Below are 25,637 nucleotides of genomic sequence, written 5' to 3'. Positions count from 1 at the left end.
ATTTGTTTTCGTTTATTTTCTAAGGGGCCTTTTGGAAGACGCAAAAGCAATTATTCTTTCCGAGTGTGAGACTGTGTGTGATGTGATTACGTTTCTGTCCAAATAAATTAGGACGCCCCAAATTATTTATTGTAATGGATTTGGAAAGCTGAAGGCCGATTATATGCACAGCTGATATGTTGCTGGAGCTTATTCTGACAAGGAGATGTAGTCTTTGTAATCTGAGATCCAACCTCTCTACATGCCAATATTTTCATAGATGTGTAAGAAAAAGCTTTATTTCAGGAGAAAGGGCACTTAAGCTGGCTGCAGACCGTCACGCCTGCGGACGTATCTGTGGTAGAGCCGTGGCTTGAGCTCACACCAGGAAGATCAGATTTGTGGAAGAAGTAGAGCCGTCTTGTAAACACGTCTCATCCCCCTGAGGTGGCTTTCACAGTCTCCACTCATCATCAGTGATATCTAGATGATTACCGAGTCTGATGAGTGGCAGGGCACCACCCACTCCTCGAGACTCAAGTCCTGTCTTTTCCCTTCTCCTTGCCTCCTCCCATCCTCCATCGTGACGGCAGCTGCATCACAACCCCTCGCCTTGTCTTGAAGATGCCGCGGGGTAACTCCTTGGTTCCTTAACCCACTCATCAGGAAGCCACGGCGAGCACGTTCCGGCTGTGATTCCTATAAGATGCTTGTTTGTCATCTCGGCTATGATTTTTTTTTTGTTTTTAGATAAAAGCAACCTCTCTCCGGGCAATGATCAACCTCGGTTGCTCGTCGCCTGTTCATTCGCGAATGATCTCTAGCCTTCCCTCGGCCAATGTTTACTGCCTTTCGCTTATTATGCATGCATGCTTGTAAATGCACACTGTGCCTTGGCGGCTGTGTACAGAACGTATACGTGACCATAATGTTCCAAATAAAATTACCTCGTTTTACTCCTTTGACAGTGAAGTGTAGGTTTTTTTTTTCAGAGTTAGGTTGATTTCATTTATCTGAGAAAATAGGATGATGGACTTTGGTAAAATCTACGATGTGTCTTCTACTTGTTATTCTTTTAATTACCTGGGTTTTTTTGGTCTGCATGTTGTTCTTTGACTTGTACACCAGCTTTTGTTTTTCATTTCATCATTTAAACTCGTGGCCTCACGATTTTCCTGCTTATGTCAGCAGGAATTAAATGTATCATATTGGTTTGCATGGCCGAATTCGAAAGTACAATACCACACTAATTGTATTTTGTCACCTTGTTTGTCTGCATGGCAATGGAACTCAACCCCACAGAAAAACTGTCTTGTCTATTCCTGCCCCGTGTTTACCTCGTATCCTTATCTGATCATCTGTTCATTTGTTGATCCCTTTAACTTCTTATTACACGTAGTACTTAACGCTGTCTTGTTTCTTTATCTCCTATTTCTTGTCTCAACACCAATCTTTCCTTGTCATTATCGCCGGACCTTTATCGCCCATATAGTTTATAACCAAAAGCTAGATACTTATTAGTCTACATGTCCATTTCACTGGTGATTGATGAATTATTTTGTCAGGACTTTTGATCAAAAACCATCTCCCTTGGAGCTCATCCGCCTTTGGATAGAAAACGGTGTTTGGTTGTTGATGATTCACATCGCCTCCGGATAACCGAACAAAAAATCTTCAAACAGGTCTTTACTAATGGTTTGGATACCCCTATTCATTTCGCAGGGGTCTGTTATCTCCGTGCGTCGAGTTCGCTCGTGACTGCCCGTTGTTTGGCGAGCATCAACCCATTTTTTAATCAACCAAGCCATCGGTAAACTGCCCTTAAGTAATTCATCATCCAAGATGAACAACGTACTCTTTTTATAATCTGTCTCACCTATACGCATAGCAACTCCAACGCCGTTCCTTAGCCGTTATCTATCGATTCCCAGCTCCGACATTCTCGTCTATATCTACAGAATGTACTTGTGTCGTTACATGTTTCGTTTAGGGTACTCTCTAAATTCCTAAGAGTGAAATTAGGGACTAGACGTTTTAGAGTGAAAATCACTCTCATTTTCGATTGAAATCATGAAAAAAGAACCACTTCAGTCGAAGCTAGAGTGAAAACTCGATCTTTACGATTACAGAAATTTCACTCTAAAAAATCTTGTCCCTAGTTTCCGACTGTGGGAATGAATCTTCACTCGAATGAAGTGAATTTTCACTCTTCGGAATTTAGAGAGTGTAGCGGTTTACCTGAAACCAAGAGCCACTTGCAAGACATGAAGTTGATGCCTTTGAACCTGAGTTGGGAAAAGTTTGAAGGGAAAGTTCCGTAATTCAGTCCATATGACAAACGTTAAAATCTCGCAATAAAATACATATCAGAAAAGTCTAATTTCCATTTTACAAAACTGTTGTTTTATCTTTGAAATTGTCGTTACATAAATGCCCTTTAAAAGTCTTCTGAAAATGAACCTTCAGCAAAATGTTTATCTCAACTTTTCAAATTAAAGAACAAAATTTGTCACAAGGCAAAACAGTTAAATCAATTTCTGAGAGGAATATTTTTTTGCACCAAGCAGTTATTTTCATCTTTGCTCCAATCGTCAGATAGTGTATTCAATTTTCATTGAAACATGGTACGCCTAATTGCCTACAGTACGACCAAAAAGTGATTAGATATCCGAGTGCATGGCTTCTTGTGTGTTGCCCTTCTGTCTTCGAGATATTGGATAAGTCTTCTCCGATACATCTTCAAAATTGGCGTGCTTTGTCTCAGCTTGTCATCCCTTTTGTTATGACAGATGTCCTGCGGGCAGGGACAGTGTGTTTTATATTACCAGGAAAGTTCACCATAGTACTAGTCTGTTTACCTGTCGTGACTCGGCCTCGCCTGTACCATCTCAATCAGACGGATATCTTGTTCATTATAAGGATCCAATTTCAGAGAGCTGCTTAGCTGATTGGTTGCTCAGAAAAAAAACACACTCTAAGCAAAAGCAAATTTGAGAGCCAGACTCCTCTAAACTAATACAAGCTTTTTTATTTTCCCTTTTAGATTCACAATTACTTTCCTCAGCTTTGTTAAATTCATGTGGTTGCTTCGTTTGATTGCCCTCTGGTACCACAATGCAAACAGCGTGTGTTCCTATCTTATCTTATTATCTACACCGTGATTTCCTGTCTAAAAATCCCTCCAAAATCCACCTGCTCCCTCCCAGATTAGTTGAGATAATTAGGGCTTACACCGAACCCCACAGGCGGAATCTCCTGGAAAACTAAAATTTAATCTCCGTGTTTAGCAGTAAATTTTCTCAACAGAGCTTGCTTCTGTCTTCGCTCCGTGGGCACACGCTTTTCATAACACTTGTAATTACTTTCATGTTGGCAATCGCGAAGCCTTGAGGAGAATGCAGAAAAACAGCATAACAGAACGATTGTCACAGCATGCATCATACCACTAAAACAACGCTGATCACAATCAAGAAAAAAAACACTTCAAAATTTCATATTGGACGCTTGAAATGCTAAAAAGTGAAATGTTCATCCTCTGGTTCGTTTGTACTCATTATCTTTATAGAAGTTCTCGCAGGAAAGAGAAAAAAGTTGATAAATTGCCTATCGAGAAGTAAAACTATCATCATCAACCGGAATAGTCTCTTAATATCTCCCCCAACGCAAATGCCAGATATCCGTTAATGATTTAAGCTTTAGAATGTCATTTGTACGTCTGCAAAAATCATTTAGGTCTGATGATGGGTCTGATATTCATTATCATTATAAAAAGAACCTCATTTTGAACATATGATATTGACTTTTGTCCTATTAGCGAAAATAATTGAGCCGAAATTTAATAACTGCTGAGAAGTGTTATTGATCGTTTAGCCGGTGGGATAATAAACTGAAAACAGATAGGGGAGGCGGAAAGTGCATGATACCATGACTTTAATATATAGGCATCATTATAACGCCATTTATCATGCAGACTATAAACACATCAAGCGGGAGAAATTCTCGGCTTATCCGGGGAGATCCCCGATATATCTCAATTAACCGCTGATGCCAGCCTTAAAATCTGCAATACATTGTACATCACATCGTCACATCATTCACTGATGTGCAACATATTTGTGTATACTCTTGCCAACTACATATATTTCAATGCATGTACTTGCTCAGTGTGACCACTTCGATGTCTGGTGTCTTGTTTTGAAATTACACGAATATATGATTTGAAAAGATGTTTAATATTTACCTGAAGAAGTTGCAGCTCCATGAACAATGCCCTTTTCGAGAGTGAAAACTCCTGCTGAAATTAAAAAGACAGTGCGATTTCGTCGAAAACGAACGCAGTGCCAAATGATGGCCTTTTCAGACTGATTTGGGTTTCTTTATGTAAAGGAAAAGTTTCTATTATGCCAGTAGGTCTATTTTCAAGTAAGTGCAAATAATCCTATGGGACATTTACCCTTTTTGACAGGCATTTAACATTCGGGACGCAAATTTGCAATCCGAATCTGCTCTTTCTGTATGCGCATAATGAATTTGAATTTAGCAGTTCCTAAACAAAGGTAGAAAAGACTTAATTTTGATGCTGAGATTACCACACGATTACCAAGCCCATTACCAAGCTCTTTCGGATGACTAGTGATTTTGTTTCTCATCAATATTTGCAACGGTTGGATTACGGTGCACTGACTATGGAATGATGAAGATTTCATTGTGTACATTAAAAAGCCATCAAACTTTTTACATGCTATAGGCCCTTATTAACATCGACAATTTTAATGTTAAATTTTGATAGAAAGTCGAAGTTAGAAGAATAATCTCCCGAAACAGGCCTCCATGCACTTGCTCCCTCAAAGGTGATTTGGACGATGACGAATCAAGAGATTCGTCTTAGTGAATATTTTTGTCATAAAATCATTTGTACACCATGGTTTCTTAACACTTATTAGGCTAATAGAGGGAGGACGTTGCAAAAGGAAAACAGCTTCATGATCCTTGAATATTTGGTTCACTTATCTTATTGCGATTGTGTTTTGGTTTTGTTTTTGTTAATGTTATCAAGAGGTTGATCAACATTGCAGGTTTTGCCGTTTCAAATAGCTTCATCAACTCCCATACAATGTCTACGTTGACATCTTTAACGGCGGATGTCAATAGAGCATGGTAGAGTGAGATTGCATATTGGCGTAATGGATAGATGTGGTTGAGTTGCCACATCCAATTACGACATTCACATACCAAGACTCGGGGGAGGGGTTGATGAGTCTGAACGGCACATTCAAGACGATTTGCACTCTCCATCTTCTCGCATCAGTCTTCAATTACAATTTGACAGAATTCGACGCCTTTAGGAATGCACGGCGCATAAACTATTTCACCGGCGTGAAACTGACAAGCATGACTAACATTTAAATGAAACGTTTAGTACCTTAGAGATTTGCAGACCAAGTTATGCCTCAGCATCATTTGTGTGACTTATCGCGGTTACTTTTAATTAATTATCAAGGTTACTGTTAATTACGACCAAGTGAAAGGTTAAGCCAAAAAGGTCCTTTTTATCAGTTAAGAAACTTTTGCGATTGTGCCACCTGTAAAGTTCCGTGTACCAAACAAGGTACCACAGGTTTTACCGTATTTCTTGCAGAATGAAAAATACTCCGTGAACATGGACGAACCCTGTTTGCTTTCTTCAAGAACGTTTGCATTTGGAGAGAACTTTGTAATTGAGAACTTAATGGATAGGAGTGTACACACACCTGCGTCCAACAATTTCATACACTTTGCTTTGGAATATTATTCAAAGACCGGTAAGAAAATATTTGTAAGCCCTTAGAACCAACATACCCAATGTGTCCCAGACACGATAAGTTAGCTGGGATTGCCATGAAAGTAAAGAGTATATACTTTCACACCGAAATGCACATGATGGTCTGGATGATTGTTCATGTCAAGTTGTCAGTTGCCTCGTTCGCTCAACTCCCTCTTGATATAACCGCGGAGCAAGCAAGAGGCTTGCCTCATGGTACAACTGAAAAACAAGCCACCGCGAGGGATGGAAACTGCGGAAGATGTTCAAACACGACTGTCTGCCATGTTAGACCAGCTGTATGTCCGACACACATCACTTGAAACCTGGAGATCAATCAGACCAATTCCCTCCTGGCAACTATGTTGCATTAGGGTTGCCCTAGTCGAGCTTCAAAACAACCCGCTGGCCAGATCAGAGGTAGCAGCCAATCTGTTTCATCCTTTCCCCAAAACAGAAATTCACCTCTCTTTTTTTCTTTTACTACTGCTGTCTTCCTCTTTCTTTCATTTCTTTAAATTTGCAAATTAAGTCTAATTTATTAACTGTGACAAGTAAGTCGTTTTCATTATTGACTGCATGCAGCAATTTCTGTACTCTGGCAAACTTGTTTTGTGCTTTTAATTCATAATTATTACAATAATCCTTTCATGCCAATTCATGTCTACTCTGTATTCTACCTGCAGGCCCATTCCCATTACCCCTTTTCTATTGAATGTGTACATTTCTCCATGAACCTGACAAGAATAAACTGTATAATGATCCTGCATGCAGCTTTTATGTCTGGGCCGCGGTAATCCTCAAATGCGGACCACTATGGCTCAAGGCAGCCTGGGCATCAGTGTTTGCTTTTAAGCGGAAAGACGGCGGGCCGGACGGAAATCCATTTCCCCGGGCACCGATTGACTTTATGGAATTAATTTCTCCTATTCTCCGGCGAGATCATGGGGAAACAAATGGAAGATTTTCTAGTGTTTTAAAGGCGATATATTCGTCCTCTGCTTAATTAAAAAATGAATTTCTGACTGACCAACAAATTGTTGAAGAGGTCTTTATTTTTGAACGGATATATAACCTTATTTCAATAAAATAATTATTTGGTTGTTGAAGCACTAATCATACTTCTAAAATTGGTCCCCGACTGTAATGTTCAAGCAATCCCTTTAACAAGTCGACCAGATTTTTGTGGTGAACTATCAACATATTTTCTTGCTAACTTATCCCGCTATCTTCCCGCTATGATATCCATCCAACTCAGTTCAGGGGAGAATCAAAACAGACATCTATACTGGATGTGGACTACTTCGTTTCCATCAGCAGCCGGATTTCACAGGAGACGAAGGCGTCAAGTTATGTATTATGGATGAACCTTTAAGGAGAAACAAGTGATTCTCCTTCTTAGCCTTGTTCCAAGAATATCAACACTCAGCTGCTACTCAGAAGAAAGTGACTGTGGTAAACAAGTGGAGAATGATGTGGTGTTTTAGGGAACTGTGGAAGAGTTTCTATGTAATTGCAGTATATCGATACATCTTTAATCTTTCTTATACATTTCCATGAAATTGATGGATTGAAACATGTATTTATTTTATACAAAAAGACTTGATACTATAATCCGTTGAGATCTTTCTTTAAATTGCCATCGCGATCTTTACCCGTATACCAGCATAGAATTACTGAGTTTGAAGGAACACTTTAAAAATGTTGCCTTTAGGGCGATGCATAAGATTGTAGGAGATAAAGAACGATGGAGTGAAGTGTATCGACATCTCCTCGTGATCAAGCAAGAGTCCAGGATTACACTCTGCATACACCAATATAATGCTGACGCCAATCGAGACAGCCTTCCTAATCCATCTCAGCTCATCAAATTTGAACAATGAAGACGAATCGTCCTGTGATGCGGGCTCCATGTCTCTGCGGAAGTCTGCACCTGTGATTATACCTTCTATTGCGTGCAGAAATTCATCTTCAATCTATAAGTACGGAATTCTCAGCTTTCTGCTGGGAACGGACTGGGTGTATCAAACGCTGTCAATATACCTCTTCATATATAAGATTCACGGGGCGTTTTCCACAAACCGAATTTTAGTATCTATTCCACTATTTGTAGCTCGAAATCGTATAGTTTAAAAAAAAGTCAGGTTTTATGGATCCGCTTGAACAAATTCCTAGCCAAACCTTGAAATGCGCTTTACGTAAGTGTAGAAGTTAAAGTTTCTACTTAAGTTAACATCAATTGTTCGCTTACGGCAAGCAGAGGTAGGTTGACGTGTGACAAAGTCATTATCTCCAACGCCAATATTGTATGTATACTCCGTTATAGCCTGCAACCCCACATTGCGTGTTTTCCAATCAAGTCCCTAATACAGACAAAAAGAAAATGAATGGAATCTGCATGTCAGGATTTTTTTTTTGAGTGGGGTTGTTTGTGTTTTGTGTGTTTGAGCATTTTTACCCCAGAAAATTTGAAAAATATTTTAATCGTAAATCACCATTCTATATTATCGTAGCATAACTGTTAAAGAGTTCAAACTATCGTGTAAAAAGTAATGGGAAACATTTCTGTTTCTTTGTACCATAGGATATCCTCCATGCGGAAGATGTCAAGACGCCCATTTCAAGAAAGAGTCCATCGTACCAAGGTTAAAACGTCAAGCACGATGATGGATAAAGGTGGGCACCAGGTGCGTATTTTAATCAACCACTGAACCTAATGAGTGTTTACGGGCCACCCAATTTGCGCGGATGAATCCTTGTTCCTTGTCAAGGTGAAATATTGCACATTGTACGTGTGTATCGCGTCTCATGGGAAATAAAATGCAGTGACCCTGCAATGTTTCCTTGTCGATGTCCGGAGAAAGTCTACGCACGTTTCGATTCGCTGTTAAAATTAGTTCTGTGACGTCAATCTGACGTTTTGTTTGATACTTTCGAAGACTGTCGATATAAGAGTCAGTCGTCGATAAGTATCGATTTTGACCTTATCGAATGTTCCGTCGAGCCACGGACAGGTAAACAATATATATTTCATTAATCACTTCCTTGTCGTAAAACATTACAGTTATGAGGCGACTTTCGGCCGTGATAAAATTAATTTGTTTAACAAATGCAACAGATAGAGAGGAGCATCTGCCCCCTGTAATGATTGGTTGATAAGATGCATGACGTCACTCTTATAGGCCTACTGGCCAATAAGTGTGGAGCGACCTCAGTAAAGTTGAACAATTGCCATCACTATAACATTACTATCACAACTATTGCACTACAATACATTGAAATACAACACTGAGAAGTTGTCAACCGAAAAGTTAAAATAACACCAATGTGCATCACGTTTGAGTTTATATCTTATTGATTTAAGATTTGTTCATCGAGGGATGAACGTCACTGAACGATTCCCAAATGCTTAACTTTTCAACTTTGTTGTTTGTCTTCTCATTCAGTAATCCCTTTGGAAGTCGGAGGGAGCATGTTTACATTGATTCCTCCACCCTCAAACATCGAGAAATAAAACTCTTCAAATAAGACGGAAGAAACACAGGCGCGAAAGGACAAGCAAATATTGTCATGTGCCCGCGCGAGTTAGCTCAGGCGCGGAGGGCTTTAAATTTCCTCCCGATAAGAGTATGATGACCGCCCATGTTGCTGATGTTTTGAGCGGAAGTCTATATCCTTACAAAATATCTTTTTATACCTCCTCTCCGCCCTCTATCCAGGATGTTGTTAGTGTTGTTTGCCGCCCCCATTCGCGCTTCCCACCCGCGGGGAACGAGGCAATGGACACCCGACTCTCATTGCTAACGTGTTGACATCTTGTATAAGCCATTCATGTTTCCGGACAAGAAAAAAACCCTTAAGGTCAGAGGGTCGTGTTTCTCAAACTTTCAATCACAAACTTTTCAATTTGCAGTGGTTTCAACATCCAGCGTATAAAGACACAATTACTTGTTCCATAACCGCATGACAAAAAAATATGTATTTATCCTGCCTAACCGCAAATCGAATAAGGATACAAAAATTACCTGTCGATTATTTATTTGTTTCACTTTTTTTTTAAGTTTAATTCCTCACTTGGATAAGATTGGTTTGAATACTTTCTTTGGATTTGTCGAGGGGTTTCAGTTTTCCTCTTTATTTTGGTCGTCTGTGTAAGTTGGAACCAGAGGTCTACACTGACAAAAGCAGTTTCTTTCTTTTGCGCTGTTATCGAAACAGTTCATTGAACTCCCGGTGAACACCAGCAGATAGGCTCGAACAACCGCATGTTTACCTGAAAAACAGTAGCCTATACTTGCCTCAAATAACTTTTCTTAGCTTCGTTGAGAGGGTGCAAAATGACGTGGAGAATGTTCTCAGCCCATGCTTGCTTTTGAGTGATTCCTCCGAAATAGCAGGCTAGCCTAGCCTGTCAATTAATCATCAAACGAGTTAGTAAATTAATCACGTATGTCCTATGAAGTGACGCAGACTCGCGTCGAGCCTGCTCTTGAAGATTGGCGGCGCTGTGTAAATCCCTCAACCATCTACGGAAGAGTACGCGAAGCGTGGTGGCGCTGTTGATATCAGTTGAACGCTGCTCGAACACGGTTTATTTTTTTTATTCCAAAATAAAAACGTGCATGTTTTTCTTGAAAAACAAACTGCTTAGAGTTTAGGTAGATATAAAAATCTGCAGCTTTGCACCATAAAATGTACGGTAAATGTTTCAATGCGATAACAAGTTTACAGTGAGTCTTTAGACGTTTCTAAATTGAAAAACAAAATTAAATATAGGCCTACAATATAAAGGCTCTTTCTTTTTCTTTTTCGTTTTTTAAGAAATCGAGGCTCGTTTTTTCTATTTTTTTTTTCGAAATAGTGGTTTACTTTAAATAATATATACATACAAATATTTAATACAGATATTCAACATTAAATACCATTAAATAAGATTATCACATCCAAATCACCATTATTTGATAGGAATTGTGCAATTTTCATAATGATGACCAATCGTGCACATAACTTGCCTCACATAAATACACATCAAAACAGTCTGTGGGGACTAACAAAAACCAGGTTCGTGTACGTGTAGCAACTAAGTTTGCTTAACTGAAAGATCCTTTACATCCAATCAATATATGACATTTGCCGAGGGAAGCATGTCACACTGGGAATAGATGTCCCTTGTTTTTTCTTAATACTGTAGGGTACAACTCAGTTGTATTACGGAGTCTTGCGCTGAATAGAATACAAAGCGAATGCAAAGAAAGACAAAAGCATCGATATTTGTGCGGATATCCTATTATCGTTTTGGATTAGAAAATTAGATATCAAACACCTGCCGAATGTCTGACGAATCGTACAATTAAGCCACAGCTATACAGCTGTCTCTTTGTTTGATACGACTGCATAGCTGTAATTGCTATTAAATTGATCCATAGAAGAATGGAGACTGGATGTAGGAGAATCAGGCGTCTCGTCTGACCTTTGCCACTGTTAAAATATGCAAAAACATCGGAAAATAATAAACCTATTTTAATATGCATAAATTAAATCTAAAAATGCGAATTTGGATTTACTCGTGTCTAAAAAAAAAAGTTTCAAGATTGCTAAGGAGCTGAATAAACACCAGATATGACGCAAAGTGTCTCACCTTTTTGCAATGCTTGACGAAAGCAGCTGCAATCACCACTGCCACCATCTCGATTGCGAAGCAGATGACCAGAGATAAGGCGCCCATTGAAGCACCATGCATACTGAAACAAAAGAACACACACATTGTTAAATCAAAGAAAACTTTGCAAACTACTCCAAAATGTCATTAATTTGTCTCATCAATCCGAATGCAGATACTATATACAGGGAATGACTCGTGGACAGAAACAGGTCAACTATTTTGATGAAATTTATGTAACTTTTAATTGGAATTAAGCAAAACAAGACTGTATGTAGGCAGGCCTAGTCTAGCTTGACCCGTAAGTCCCAGATAAGGACGATATTTGCACTGAGTAACTCATTCACTCGCTCTGTCGGTCGACCAGTCATTGACTCGGTCAGTCAGGGGTCAATATACCGGCACTTCAGGTCCAGCAAAAATTCCAAGAGTAAAGACACACGACATTCTTAAGGAGTCTTTGCTTGGTCTTCTTGAAATATCAACCTACCCCAAAAGAGGTAGCAGGAAGACTGTAGCTACTGCAAACACAAGTCGTGCTACTGCACTAGGGTAGGTGACTTCAACTCTCCTGAGACACATCAACCAGGATGTAAAGTGTGTTCTGATCGACACTAAATAAAAAAATAACAAATATGAAACAATGACCTTTCATCATGATGAATGTCACCAAATTAAATTTACACAGATATCTGCAGTATTTCGTATTAAATCAAAGTATTGATTAAATAATATGTACCGTTCTCTCAATAAACTTGGCTTAAATTCGTGTGTGCTTATAATTTCTTTTGTCAGTTAAAGTTGACTTTAACTTGAAAAAATAATGTCAGTTAAAGTTGACCTAAACTTGAAAAGAGTTTTGTTATGTTACCACTATCAAGCAAATGCTTTTTCCCCCTCCATTAAAGGTTTCAGTTAGCTCTCATAATTTGCCATAAACCACATTGAAGCTTTGTAAACTTAAAGGTATAGTCCATCATTTGTAATTTGTGCATTTTGTTCGTTTGAAGCAAGAAAAGTGCTCAAAATCCAAAGCAGGGTGCTGAACAAGTTTTAGCTCAGCTTCAGCTGTATATTTCGAGAAAAACAACATTCTAGGATGTCGATTTCAAATCAAAAGTTGCTGAATCATGTTTTGAATTGGGCCTGAATTCAGCGTCCGAGACACGTTCTCACTAGCCGATTGCAGCTACGCGATGTCGCGCACAGATCCGACGAATTATAGCAACTGCGCGCGCGTGTGCATCGTGCCAACACTTGCGCGCGCTTCGCCGAATAAAAAAACGAACTACTAACAGAAATTTCCAACGGTGCTTCTTAAGACACACCGTTGGAAAAAAGGCCTTCTTTCGTTGATTTCTTCAAAAAGACAGCTTGCTAGAAATAATAATTTCACAGGGAGTTTAGTCCCCTTACTATCTTTCAACCAAGTATGTTTTTCAACAATAATTACGCCAGTTACTTTTTGGATAGCTGCAAATGATGGACTCGGGCTTTAATTAAGCATGCAAGATCAGTAGTGCTGGCTAAATGAAAGACCATTAAACAGTGGTTAACAATTTCAAATTAAATGATTCCCCATATGCGTAAGTCATTACTCCTTCTGTTTTTAATTCTCTGTAAATTAAGTTTTCAAGACATGTAAATTCACACCTGTAATTGGAAGTGCAGTCAGGATTCTGAGTGGAACGATGCACATTTCAGCTATGTCCCTTTTCAGTCCTAATAATGCCATCAGTACATTGGTAATAACTCCCGGTATCCAAAAGAGAATCACACAAATCTGTGGAACAAGGTCCCGGAAGAAAGTGGTTGGAGGAAAATGAAAAAAAAAACAAAAGAGAATATTTCCTTTATTATTACAGATTAATAGAGTGTCCGAGTTGAGTTTGTATTTCACAGAAACTTATCACAGTTGAGACAAAGTGGATAATAATTATTTCCAGCATTTTGTACTCACTATCATTGAAATCAGAAAGTATCCAATGTTGAAACGCGTAATGTGTCTGACGATATTCTCGTCCTCTTCAGTGGGTTTTCTGCTTGGCTGTAGATTAACAAATTGTACAATTTACTTTCAGTTGAAATTGACCTTTACCGCAGTGAGACCACACATTGTTGGTTAGGTAGGCGTACATATTCCTAAAAAGATCTGTTTGTCATTGAAATAGCGTGGGTTTCTGGCCAGTTTGACAGTTTCGAAGCTTCTGTAAGCAGAAACAATAATCAGACATGCAAATGAAAAAGTCACAACAAGCAAGGAAATGCCAAGTTTAATCAGCGGAACTGAAGTTGAAAGCTGAAAGATTATTTCATTCTTTGCCAGGAACATTTTTATATAAGCAACACTATGATAATCAATAATGACGTTTGTTAATTGCCTCGTTAATGTGAACATTATTTTCCTTGTATTAAGGCATAATCAATCATATTTTTATGGTTGTTACATTTAGGTAGAGCGGAAAGAGATATCTTGCGTCGATGAGCCAGTGGTAGGTCATCATGAAGGTCGTATAGCAGATGGATAGGGTAGCAACAGCCTGCGATACAAAACAATGATGTGAGCAATTAGCCAAACGATGCGAACCACCGACCAGCTTCAATCAAAGATCATTACAATTCAGGTAAGTTATCACAGAGAAGGAGCATAGATTGTATTTATTCCTGCAAACAAAAGAGTAAGATAAAAAAAAATACACCGCATAAATGAGACACGTGTATGGAGGTCATCTATGAACACACAATAATATATTTCGCTCAGCTGATAGATTACTAATTGTAAGCGTTTCAAGGCTTTAGTAAGCCTGAAAACTAACCGCCATTACGTAGGTTGCGATCGAAGCTATTAAGCACGAATCAATCATGAAGTAGCCAAACCATGGACAGGGTCCTACTCTTCTAAAAAAAAACAGTGGGAGAAGCATCCTTCCATTAACCAGAAAGCCCAATAATTATGTGGTCCTGGGTCGATAGGTAGCCATATGAGGCAAATTATGGGGGGCGGGCCAAGGTACAAGTGAGTCAGTGCGTCAGGTACAAAGAGAATTGGAGCTGGTCCTTTCCAACCAGCAAAAAATAAGTTGGTAACTGATAATCATCACTCTGCGGTAGCTTCTTTTCAAAGTTTTAAATCCTGTCCCACCTTTGCTGCTTCATCCGGGGCTGAAGCCAGATCCCGAGCAACTAGCAGGTTGGTCAGTGGGAAGCTAATGTTCTGGCATATGTTGACAACTGCCAAGGGAGACCAGAAGGAAAACACCTGTCTGGCTGTCAGACGCTGCAAGATAAATTATTGCCGTTGTATGGATTCCTTGTGAGTCAGTGTGAACTCAACAATTTTGGCCTGATGATTTTGGCAAGCAATTAAGAATACTATATATTCTTAATAAATGATTAGCTAACAGCTGATTGATGGGCTCCAGGAAGCGAATGACACCCTCAAACGACAGTTGCAACTAAGATAAAGCTTTTAAAAATCTACATCTTTCATTTGTTTTTTTATACATGATAACTCCATAAACCAAAGCTTGGTATTTGACTTTCCAACACACGTTGTTTGCTATTTGGGAAGAAAGAAGCTCTTAAAAAATAAACAAATTATCAAATTGACCTCAATTATTGTCGTTACTCTTGTCAACAGACCCACCTCTTTTAAAGATGTGTCTTTCCTCAGTTTTCCATGCAGGTATTTAAAATAACCTATCAAAGCCAAACAGACTCTGATAAACATCCCGATGTACATGGATAGAATTGGAACGAGAAATGGTCTAGTCTTTGGTAAACCAGTCAGAGGAAGCACAAATATGAAAACCACCTGTTGGGAGACACAGAGAAAAAAACTACATCATAATCTATATATAAAATATATAATTCATTTATATTCTGCTAGCATGTTGCATCTCAATTTATTAGTCTAGTGTAGGCCCGTTTTTACTTACTTATTTATTTATACTTACTTGTAGGCCCGTCACGAACTTTGGTTTGTTTGCGCGATAACGCTTCATATACCATTCAACTGGATTATCGTTAGTTTGTGACCTCGACTGTCAGGTGACGGTTAGTAATAATGCACTGTTGTGCATAGCTGTTTTATTTTGTACCGTACCTGTAGACAAATACCGTACATTTGTGACTGTTATAACTGAGCAGATGATGACTCTAATAAAATCTATATAGGTAACACACTTAATAAACAGTGTGTATACGTCGGTGAAGGGCAAAACCCGACGCAAATTCCATCTTATGAATAGCAAATCTCTATTGCGCACGTCAAACAACCTAAATATTTCACCACTTATGCGTTCCTTCATTCTATTGCAAAAATTGAAAAAAAATACACGGGTTAAACCCCCGACTAAATCCAACCCCCCCCCCCCAAAAGGGTAAAATTTCTGAATATTGTTTTGTGCCCTTACCCGAACTGCAATATCCAGAACCTGGGCTGTCGCAACCAACACACTGTGCTTGTGGGAAAGAAGTAGGCCAAAAACCAGCCAGTTCTGTGCATCAAATAAATTATATATATATATATATATAAATATATCAAAGTAGTGCAATTTATTATAATTAAGTGCAACTTATAAAAATGACAAGCAAACTATAGAAACAAACTTACAAATCCCTCAATAAGCGGCCACATTGCTAAGTAGAGCATACATTTGTTCACACCAACTGCAACATCTTCCGATAAGCTGTAGACAGTGTCTGTGAGAAAGGTACCCAATGACGTCAAACCTAGTGACGAAGAAAAGCAGAGAAAAATCAAGTAGTGCAAAGTGAGAAAAAAACATCAGGCATTTCCAACTGAAGTGTTTTCCAACGACATTATAAGTATTTTGGGTATAATAATAGTCAACAATGTATTTTTTACTCCTTGATTGTTAGCAAAATGAAACATTGTAGAAGCGATTTTTTTAACACCACAATATTGTGTCATCAAATTCTGGATTTGATAACGTTTTGTAAAGAGAGAATCAACTTCAAACTGATCATGTAATGGAGTTCAAGGACGGGGACGGTGAAGCTTAGTAACTGATACGGGTAAACACTTTCAAAAATCAGTTGTAGTTCTTACCAATTAGCAGTGCCGTAGTAACGATCAACAGGCCGACGACAAGCATGCAGACCAGTGCCAGTAGAGCATCCCGCCTGCTACGCACTAAGACCATACTAACATTGGTAAACTCAAAGACGATACCGACCATGAACTGACAGATGAAGAAAGCTATACCAAAACTGGCCAGAGCCGCTGCAGCATTCTCCGCAGGGGTAAGCCCTCTAATTAGTGCCTGAGGATAAGGAAATACTGGATTCCATTTTTATGTCAATAAAAGTATCCATTTCTGTCACTCACGTAAGCAGTATTAAAGGGGCACTGCGTCCTGAAATCCCCGATATTTTCATGTTTTGGAATGTTTTCTTATCCTATTTCAAACATCTGGTTGAAAGGAAACCAACCTAATGTCTTACCGTTCCCGGGAAAAGACGGAAAAAACCGGTTGTTTACATCGGACACGACGGAGTACGCATTTGTTTTTCTTGTCGTTTTCAGTCAATGTACGATACACGTTGCGTGTGTCACATAAATTACAACACCACCAATACACGAATGTGGTTTCTTACACGTCCACAGAAGGCGAAAACACTTTACAGCTGGAATCATAACTAGCATGAACAGCCAGAAATTCTCGCACGTTTAACACAATAATACGACAAAAACGCCTTGTTTTAAAGGATGGTTGTGTGGATGTTTATATCCTACTTTTAACATCGTTTCGTTCAAAGCGCGTTTTGTAGCCCAATTGGGCTTGTTTCAGGACGCAGTGTCGCTTTAATGCTTGCGTGTTGCTTGTAACCCCCCGCCCCGGTCCACGGCCCGGGCCTTGCCCAACTTCAATCCGGCCCCAAATTATAATATTTTTAAAAATTGTCAATGCATTATTACGCCTTCTTACCAATTATCAACCATGCTGCATTCATTTGTTTGGCTACGTACCTGGTTGCCGAATATGACGACTAACTTGGTGAACGCCAGCGGTAGCATAAACTTGACGATTTGTGTGTAAGTAATGGACGCCATGGCGCAGATGACCAACACTACTGATGACCTACACCTTTGATCTGCACCACTGATTATGGATAGCGGATGCACAAACACCAGTCATAAATTTGCATTGGACCAATTCGCCCCGAACTTCCTAAATAAATATACGACGAGCGTTCTACGCATACACACAGCGCGGTCTAGTATCAACATTTGACGCACAATTTGTTCATGTTCACGTACACTGGTGCTAGAAGAGATCAAACAATATACAAGATATGACAGCAGTTTCCTGTCAGCTGCTATAAGCCTGTTCCTCACTGTGACCTCATCGGGCAACCTTCAAAGGGAGGGTATAGACCTTGATCATGCTTCCACCATTTTAGTCATGTTCATATCCAATAACAGTACTGAATGATTATGTTTTTGTGCAAAAAGGAACCAGACTATTTGTCCTTCCAGCCTCGTTTTGGTTACATTGATCTGAATGGGAAAAAATCGAATGGCTGCAACATGATAATGGTCTATTCTTACAGTGCTTCAAGGATGCCCATATTTCACACAACTGAGCTTCTTAGACGTCCTATATACCTACCACGTATTTAGGCTTTTTCTTTGAAGTTTTAATTAAGCTCAATCTGCTCATATTCTCTTATATCTCTTGTATATATGTCTTTTTCATGGGATGAGGTTTTAAATTCGAAGTTAGCCGTGGCAGGGCTGGCAGGAATTGATTACGTTAAAACTTAATTTTATTAAATACAATGTATAATAAAACGGAGATTATAATTGTGAAAGTGGCTTCAAAAACATAAGATTATGTTGGAGAGGAAGTGCCCAATTTGCGTTGGGTGAAACATAGTTGGATGATCTAATTATGGAAATTTATGAGTAGTATGAGAAAGCAAAGTCGCAATCTATTTTTGTCAAACACTATATAAACACTGCGGGTTCTTTAACGAATAAGAATGACTCGTAGATTTTTTTAACCGCTTATATAGGAAACCTAATATATATATATTTCGTCACCAACACCACGAAGTAACACTCATGTACATACCAGTAAAAACTAGCAATCGTAGAAAACGGCATCTGAAGCTGAACGCCTTCTAAAACAGCACTTTGCGTCAAAACTGCAGAGTAGTTTTAGTTGGGTTTCTCGTTGTGGACACTTGATGTATTGATGTCATTAAATTTGCTGTTTTTGACCAGTTTGTGCATTAAAACAACAAGAAATAAGAGAAAAAACCGATGCAGGCGCGGTTCTACGGGGGGGCTAGGGGGGGGGGGCTGTAGCCCCCCTCCCCCAAATTTTGTCTAGCCCCCCCCCCCAAAAATAAATTCCGTAAAAAAAAAAATGCCATTAGCAAAAAGAAGGATTGTGATGTACATGCGAACGGTCTCCCCCTAAAGAAGAAATAGCCGTGACAAGGGTGCATTAGTTAATATAGTGTGAATGATTTTATGATTTTATTGGCGCTCCCCATTAAAAACATGGCATGAACAATTTAAAACATGATTCAGCAACTTTTGATTTGAAATTGAGATCCTAGAATGCTGTTTTTCTCGGAATATACAGCTGAAGCTGAGCTGAAACTTCATCAGGTTAGTTGTTCAGTATCCTTCATTAGATTTTGAACACTTTTGTTGCTTCAAACGAACAAAATGCACAAATTACAAACGATGGACTATATCTTTAACACGTGGAGTGTTACTTCGTGGTGTCGGTGACGATTTTTTTTACAGATGAGTCGCCACCGTGGTGGGAAGAAGTCATTAAGATGGGCCCGTGCAAAGATTTTGTTTTTGACACACGGAATATTCATTTACAGATAATTTTTTTTCACTATGTATTGGTCAAAGACTGGATTTGAATTTTGGTAGAGCTAGAGGGCGCTTTCAACAAGGTTGTATTTAATGTCAATGGTCAATCCGTGCCATTACTACAGATGATGATTATTAGATTAATATTTATCCTCGCATGCCAGAACAATGAGGACTTGTGACATCGTCATCATGGTATATCATCATGGTTTATTTCATCGAGTATAATGGGTTGAAGTAAATTGGTCCACATCCGTCATATAATGGAAAAATCCTTTTTTTCGGAACGTGTGCTGGCGCTTTTTTCATCGAACACCGCGAGAGGGCGCTATAAATGCGACCGTTACTTTGTTTTGCAAAGGCGGCCTTGAATAAACATGTACATGTTTTTGCTTATGAAGACTATGCGTGAACGCGCCCCGCTATAAAACGTGCATTGGAAAAATATGAAAACGGAAAGCATTTTCGCAAAACGGGAATCGTTTTGTCGCTCATTTTGTGTTATTAATTGATCGTTTTCCTTCGTGGGAGGGCGAACCCGAGGCCAAGGTTCCCGTCCCGAGTTGGGAATGAGGACTTACAAGGAGGCAAAATCGAGAGACTGAAAACTGTTTATGCTTCACGATCACTCAAAGTCACTGATCAAACTCAAGAAAAGTCTTTTCCCCCTTTCACTATTTTTCTATGTTCCCTATTTTCTTTTAATTAAATCTAGTCCGGACCGTTTAATCTCAGAGAGGTGAAATTGCACAATTCCATCCATGTTCAGTGGAGTGCGCCCTCTATCCGTGAAAAGAACATGGAAGTCCAAAGTGTATAGGACTCATGGAGGCTTTTTGATCTCAACCGAATTCCAATCTTATCACGTCATGTCTGTTTCCCATTCATCACAGTTATTGTCTGTGGTTCAAATGATTTAATACCTGTTTGACCCGTACTTTCAATAGTTTTTGCCGACTCGCTCCCTGTACAGGTCTTTATGTCGCTCGTTACTTTCCAGGGTAACACTACTCAGTACACAACAATACTGGAAACCCGTAGAGACGTTGGGCTTGGCGCCACTGCTCGCAGTTCGCGTGCAAAGCCTCTCCAACCCCGCCGAAGGCACACGACAGCCTTTACTGAAAAAAATCTGCCAATTCATCTGGCAAAAGTGCGCAGCATTCATCAAAGATTGCCCTTGCTCAATGAGGCTTGGCGCGTATGGCGGGCAAAAATATGGGGAAAATTCAATTCTTTATGATTATTGTATTCTCTGTGTATGATTTATGGCTGACTGAGTGGTTGATTTTTTTACGTCGAAAAATGTTACACAGAAGACAGAACCGATCCCTGTAACCTAGATTTTTAGTTGTGCCTTTTCTGTGAATGAGCGGACATTTTTAATTGTAATTTTTTTCTACGCAAATGTTTTGTGGGGTTCTTTGTAAGAGCCCGAAATGGGAATCGAAAAAAATCTTGGAAATCGCATAATTGAAATAGAAATCATCTGTCAACCATGGGGTTCGCACTTTCAGTGTTGACGCTGAAAGGACCAAGTGGGTTAAAGTTGTGTGCATTTTGTGTTTAATCATACTGGAAGGTAAAAGTATTATAACTGTCTGATTAACTTACCATAATGTGAATGATGGTGGCAGTAATGTTATTGATTAGTGCATGACTGGCTGAATGGCTGGTCAACTGGCTGATTAGTTGCTTTCCGTTGTAGCCTATACGAGCTTGTTGATGGTTGCATTTTTGGTTAACTGGTTGGTGATATCATTGTTGGATTTTTTTTGGGGGGGGGGTGTCCTTAATTGGCTCTGTGGTGGCGATTTAGGCAAATAAATATGCCTAACTACAATTTTTATGAAACAAGAAAGCAACAGCGAGTCTCTTGCAGAGCAAGATTACTTGCACTTCTTGAATAATGAACAATACGGCCGTAAGCATAATAGCACTATTTCGTCCATTTGATTCAGGTCAAGTACATTTGGACAGTACTTTTTGTTTGGACTTTTCTTCTGTTTGCCTGCAATATCAAGTCTGTATCCATATCTGCAGTTTTGTTTACCAAACCATTCTCAAAACGATTTATCAAACTTTGGCCACACAGCTAACTGCTACCGACCGGAATATTTTGACATCTTTACCAATTTGAATTATATACCAAATAAAACAGAGCAAACCAATTTGGTGCCTCACAAGATAACTTGTGCAAATATGGCTAAAGAATGGAATTGCACCCGTGGAGTGGGTTTTAATAATTGGGTTATCTTTCTGCGAAGGTCATTTCAGATAAACGCACTTGCAAGTGGGATTCTCTTGCATAGTAACAAATGGGATGTTGGGGTTATCACCGACGGTTGATTGTTGCTCGGATATGTGGAAGTATGTCGGACCTTGGTGTTTCATTTTGAAGTTCATCTTACCCTCAGAGGTGGCAACACAGTGACCTCTTTCATTTGACACGGGTGGGGTCACGTGTCTCCGTTGGTCAGTGCGAAAAATAAATGCTAGGATAAATCGGGAACGTCATGACAATCTTTGTGAGGATGTAACGCAGTGGTCGCTTCTCAGAGCACACAATTAAGCGAAAACAACCTTAGACATGTACTCCTGTTACGTTTGGGAAGGGAGATAAGTATTTGGGTGACCCATTTGTAAATTTTCAGTACGATTTTCACGTCTTTTTTCAAAGATTTAAGCTGCATTCATACTTTCAGAACACTTTCGTTTCCCTGGTTTTCGCTTTTCGTCTCGTTGGCAAAAGGCCCGTGCCACTAGCTGAAGTTTTCAAAGGTTCCCCTTTGCCAAACACAAGACCTCGTATTTACACTTCTCTCTTTGAACCAATTCCCAAGAGGAAAAGACAAAATATCAAACTTCCGCATTGGCAAAAAGGCTCAAATCCAAGCTATATTTGCTCGGGAGCCATGGATGGTCAAAGGTCCTAGCCTACCAGCCCGAGGCTGTTTTCCCAGGTCGACAATCTCACCGTGATTCGTTGGCTACCTGGGCCGGGGAAAAACTGCCCACTGCCCGTCCTCTGGGTCGGTCCGCCCCGGCACCTGCAACCCCTCCCACATCGAGGCTGCTACAAACGTATCCCGCTATCAAAACACCGAACCCAGCCGCATTGTTATCATTGTAATGCCGAATTAACCTCTGATCTCTTGCCTTTGCCCACAGTCGGAGATTCGAACACTCCTCAAAATCATTCTCGTGGGTTGCATGGTGCCACTATTCAACACCGTTGTGCAAACATACTAATAATTATGACGCACACCTTTTGTAAGTGTGAATGTTTTGTAACCAGCGGTTCAAAGACGCAGCATTCTGTCTCTTATAGCCTCTCTTGTTCATTTTTAGGTCAATATGCCCGTGTACTTGACCAAAACCTGGTTTTCTTCAGCAGCATTTTCTCGTTTGGTGGTTTTCCAGGATGTGGACTTTTGACGAACTTACTGTGATGAAGACATTGCTGGCCACAAAATAGCCAAGAACATTTTGGAATACTGCAACTGAGATAGTCTATTACGTGGTCTATTTCCTCGGAAGCCAGCTGCAGGTGAGTGCATTACTAATTGTATTCATAAGTCTTCAACACTGGACTAACAACGGAGGTAATAAGTCGAGAAATGTTATTGTCATTCGTTCAGCTTTCTTTCATTTCTGCAAATGAATTCTTTTGATTGACTTCACTGATCAATTATTACATACTAGATGTACTGTTTATAATTGGATATTCAAGTACATTTTTTTCCCTCGAAATAACACAATTGGAAGTTAATGTGTAATGCTGTGGATACAACACACTTTCCTCTTCCGAAATCCAAGTGTCTCGTCTGAATAGGAAAAAAAACAGGTCCTTGACATTGTGGCTTTCCAGGTATAAGAAATACAATGGTTTTGAAGGTTTTTTTTTTTATCTCTCCTCAATATTTTCTAGCTATACGTCCCATGAACACGATAGAAAAAAATTACTCTCAAACTGTTTCTGAATGTTTATCGAGGTTTTGAAAAGATTCGGTTGTGAAGAACAGAGCAAGAATCCTTTAGAAAAAATAATAATTAGTAAAGCAAACATTGATTCAGTCAAACCACTTTGATTATATATCCGGCTTTTTGTCACCCACTAAACCCGCTACATTATGCTCTTGATCAAATCTGCAGTTCTGTTTCAGTGGTTCTTTCTTTCACCACGTTTCATTTGGTTCCACACAGTTCCACACCGTTCTGCATCAATCTTTCCCCATTTCCCTCTCCATATTTTTTAATTCAAAGGAGATTGTGAAAAGTGATGATCGAGTAGGGTGGGTTGCTTCGGCTTCCTTACACAGAATACATTAATTTGGAGGAGCACCATAACCGTATCAGTACCAGCATATATTTATCCCAAATTTTAATGACTCGTAAAGGACTTTCTAATGTGCATATAAGACCTATATATAGTGTTTGTTATGGCAAATGACTCTCTGTTAATAAAAATGATGGTTGACTTGTCACTTCACATAGCACTTTGAAATGAATGGATGTACCATCACAATTTTCCAGACGTCGTCATCATTATTAAAGGAACTCTGAAGTTAACCTGTCAGGGTTTGACATAAACCGGATCCATCACGTCAAATGACATCAGACCACATGAGATGAAATTGTAACTACCTTGGTAGTAAAGTTGGTTCCCATGTCAAGACAATGATGGGATAATCATGAGGTACCATAGCAACGAGTTGTTCGCTTAAACTGACATGGTTAGCCCCGTTAAAGGCACGTTTGTTTTCCCACAATGCAACCATACATCCCCGTCACAACGGCGGCATCAACAATGGGGAATAGATAGCAGAAGATAATAAGCTTCACTTTGCTCAATAGAAATGTATCGCCATAAGTAATGCATACTTTAAAGGGACTCATAACACAATATATGCCTATGTACTTGATGTTTATGGTTGTAAACCTAGCCATTCCCCCGCCCACAGGATGATCTTGACTGGGACATAATTAGTGCCTCTCTCCTCTTGTATAAGCAAACAACTTAAAACCAACATGTAGGCCTAACCATGATTTTCAAAGTCGAAAGTTCCATTGTCTAATTCTATACCTTTTCCAAACTCTGCAATCCCATGTTTGATCTTTAACCTGAGTATGTTCTCCTATTATTGTAGGACGTGTTGCTTTTTGCACGTGCTGTTCCCCTTACAGATAAAAACATGAGGTCTACGTGACCATTACATTAAATCTAGAGATCTAATCTGTTGTTGATCAATGATACATTGTGATTTGTACTCATTGCAGCTCCCTCTCGTGATCCGTGAAAGCAGTGAAGCGCCCTCGTGATCTTTTATTTAAATAAAGTTTTTGAAACTGTGTAGTACACAAACTGTATGTTACTGCCAAAATGTTGACTGAAAAATGTTATACACGATGAATAACAGGATGATTATCGCCAGCATAATTTGGAGTCTGACTGTTTCATTAGAAATATTGGTTGCCTTTTAATCAACCTCGGTCAAACCACACCAATAATGAAACAATCCATGCGGAAGCATATTATGTCAACACAAGTAAGCATGACCTTAATATGTGGGACACGAACATTCTACGGCTGAGCCTTGTATTGCATGCGAGATGGAGATATGACGAGTTTATTGCTTGTTTGGAACAGCACATGTGTATAGGTTTCGGCCCAAACAATTCATAGTTTGGAAATCTTTTAAATGAATTGTAGATTTTTGGAAGTTTAATAATGGTCACATTAGTATGTGAGCTTCAATTCCAGGTATCTTCTGAGACGTGAACATTGCAGGTTAATGCCATATTGCACGTGACCTGTAAAACAAAACACTAAAATGGGCATGCGCAAAAGCGCCAAAAATACCATTAATAAACACCTTTAATAATTAATAACAACTCGGCCGATGTATGTGTATTTTAGCAAAATAGAGTCCAGGTGTTTAAGAAGTTGACTGTACTAAATCGCTGGGGTAATCGAGATAAACTTGTATAAATTGGTGCGTGGATCCTGTCAAGGATATTTAATAAATCTATAATTAAACTGATGGCAAACAATGCGAAACCAGATAGGAATTTATAATTTGTTGCGAAATGGCAGTTGAGGGATACACATTATACGTGTCAATATCGTATGAAGTATTTTAGTAATTTGTCACTCTATCAAATGTCATCAACACTTTGGATAGGACCTGATGATTTAGTATTCGGGTTAGTTGGATCAGACGAAGCGAGCGATTTTAACCTGCTTAGCGGAGTACGTTTAAAAGGATTGGTTACGATGGCATGAATTGGTAAGATCATGAACAACCATAGTGTATTTATACAGACGATAG

At 39.3% G+C, this 25,637-nt stretch overlaps 2 protein-coding genes across 2 annotated transcripts in view; one reads left to right on the top strand and one right to left on the bottom strand.

The window, feature by feature from the left end:
- Window positions 1-10,987: 10,987 nt before the first annotated feature.
- Window positions 10,988-17,552, bottom strand: LOC119727859 (progressive ankylosis protein homolog B-like). Its single transcript, XM_038199933.1, has 12 exons — window positions 17,434-17,552; window positions 16,513-16,726; window positions 16,054-16,172; window positions 15,854-15,937; window positions 15,085-15,252; window positions 14,581-14,715; window positions 13,886-13,978; window positions 13,399-13,485; window positions 13,092-13,221; window positions 11,929-12,052; window positions 11,418-11,520; window positions 10,988-11,002 (listed from the first exon to the last, which is right to left on the bottom strand). The coding sequence occupies exons 1-12, from the start codon at window positions 17,515-17,517 to the stop codon at window positions 10,988-10,990; spliced, it is 1,356 nt and encodes a 451-aa protein (XP_038055861.1). The 5' UTR covers window positions 17,518-17,552.
- Window positions 17,553-22,214: 4,662 nt separating this feature from the next.
- The window catches only part of LOC119727498 (inverted formin-2-like), a 67,405-nt gene continuing 63,982 nt past the window's right edge, over window positions 22,215-25,637 (top strand). Inside the window, exon 1 of the mRNA XM_038199385.1 lies at window positions 22,215-22,855. The gene's annotated coding sequence lies outside the window, so the exon portion shown is untranslated. The remainder of the gene's footprint in view (window positions 22,856-25,637) is intronic.

Source organism: Patiria miniata, unplaced genomic scaffold (assembly GCF_015706575.1).
Source record: "Patiria miniata isolate m_02_andy unplaced genomic scaffold, ASM1570657v1 HiC_scaffold_20, whole genome shotgun sequence".
NCBI lineage: Eukaryota > Metazoa > Echinodermata > Asteroidea > Valvatida > Asterinidae > Patiria > Patiria miniata.
The sequence above is the reverse complement of the archived record's forward strand: the minus strand, read 5'-3'. Positions and strand labels throughout refer to the sequence as shown.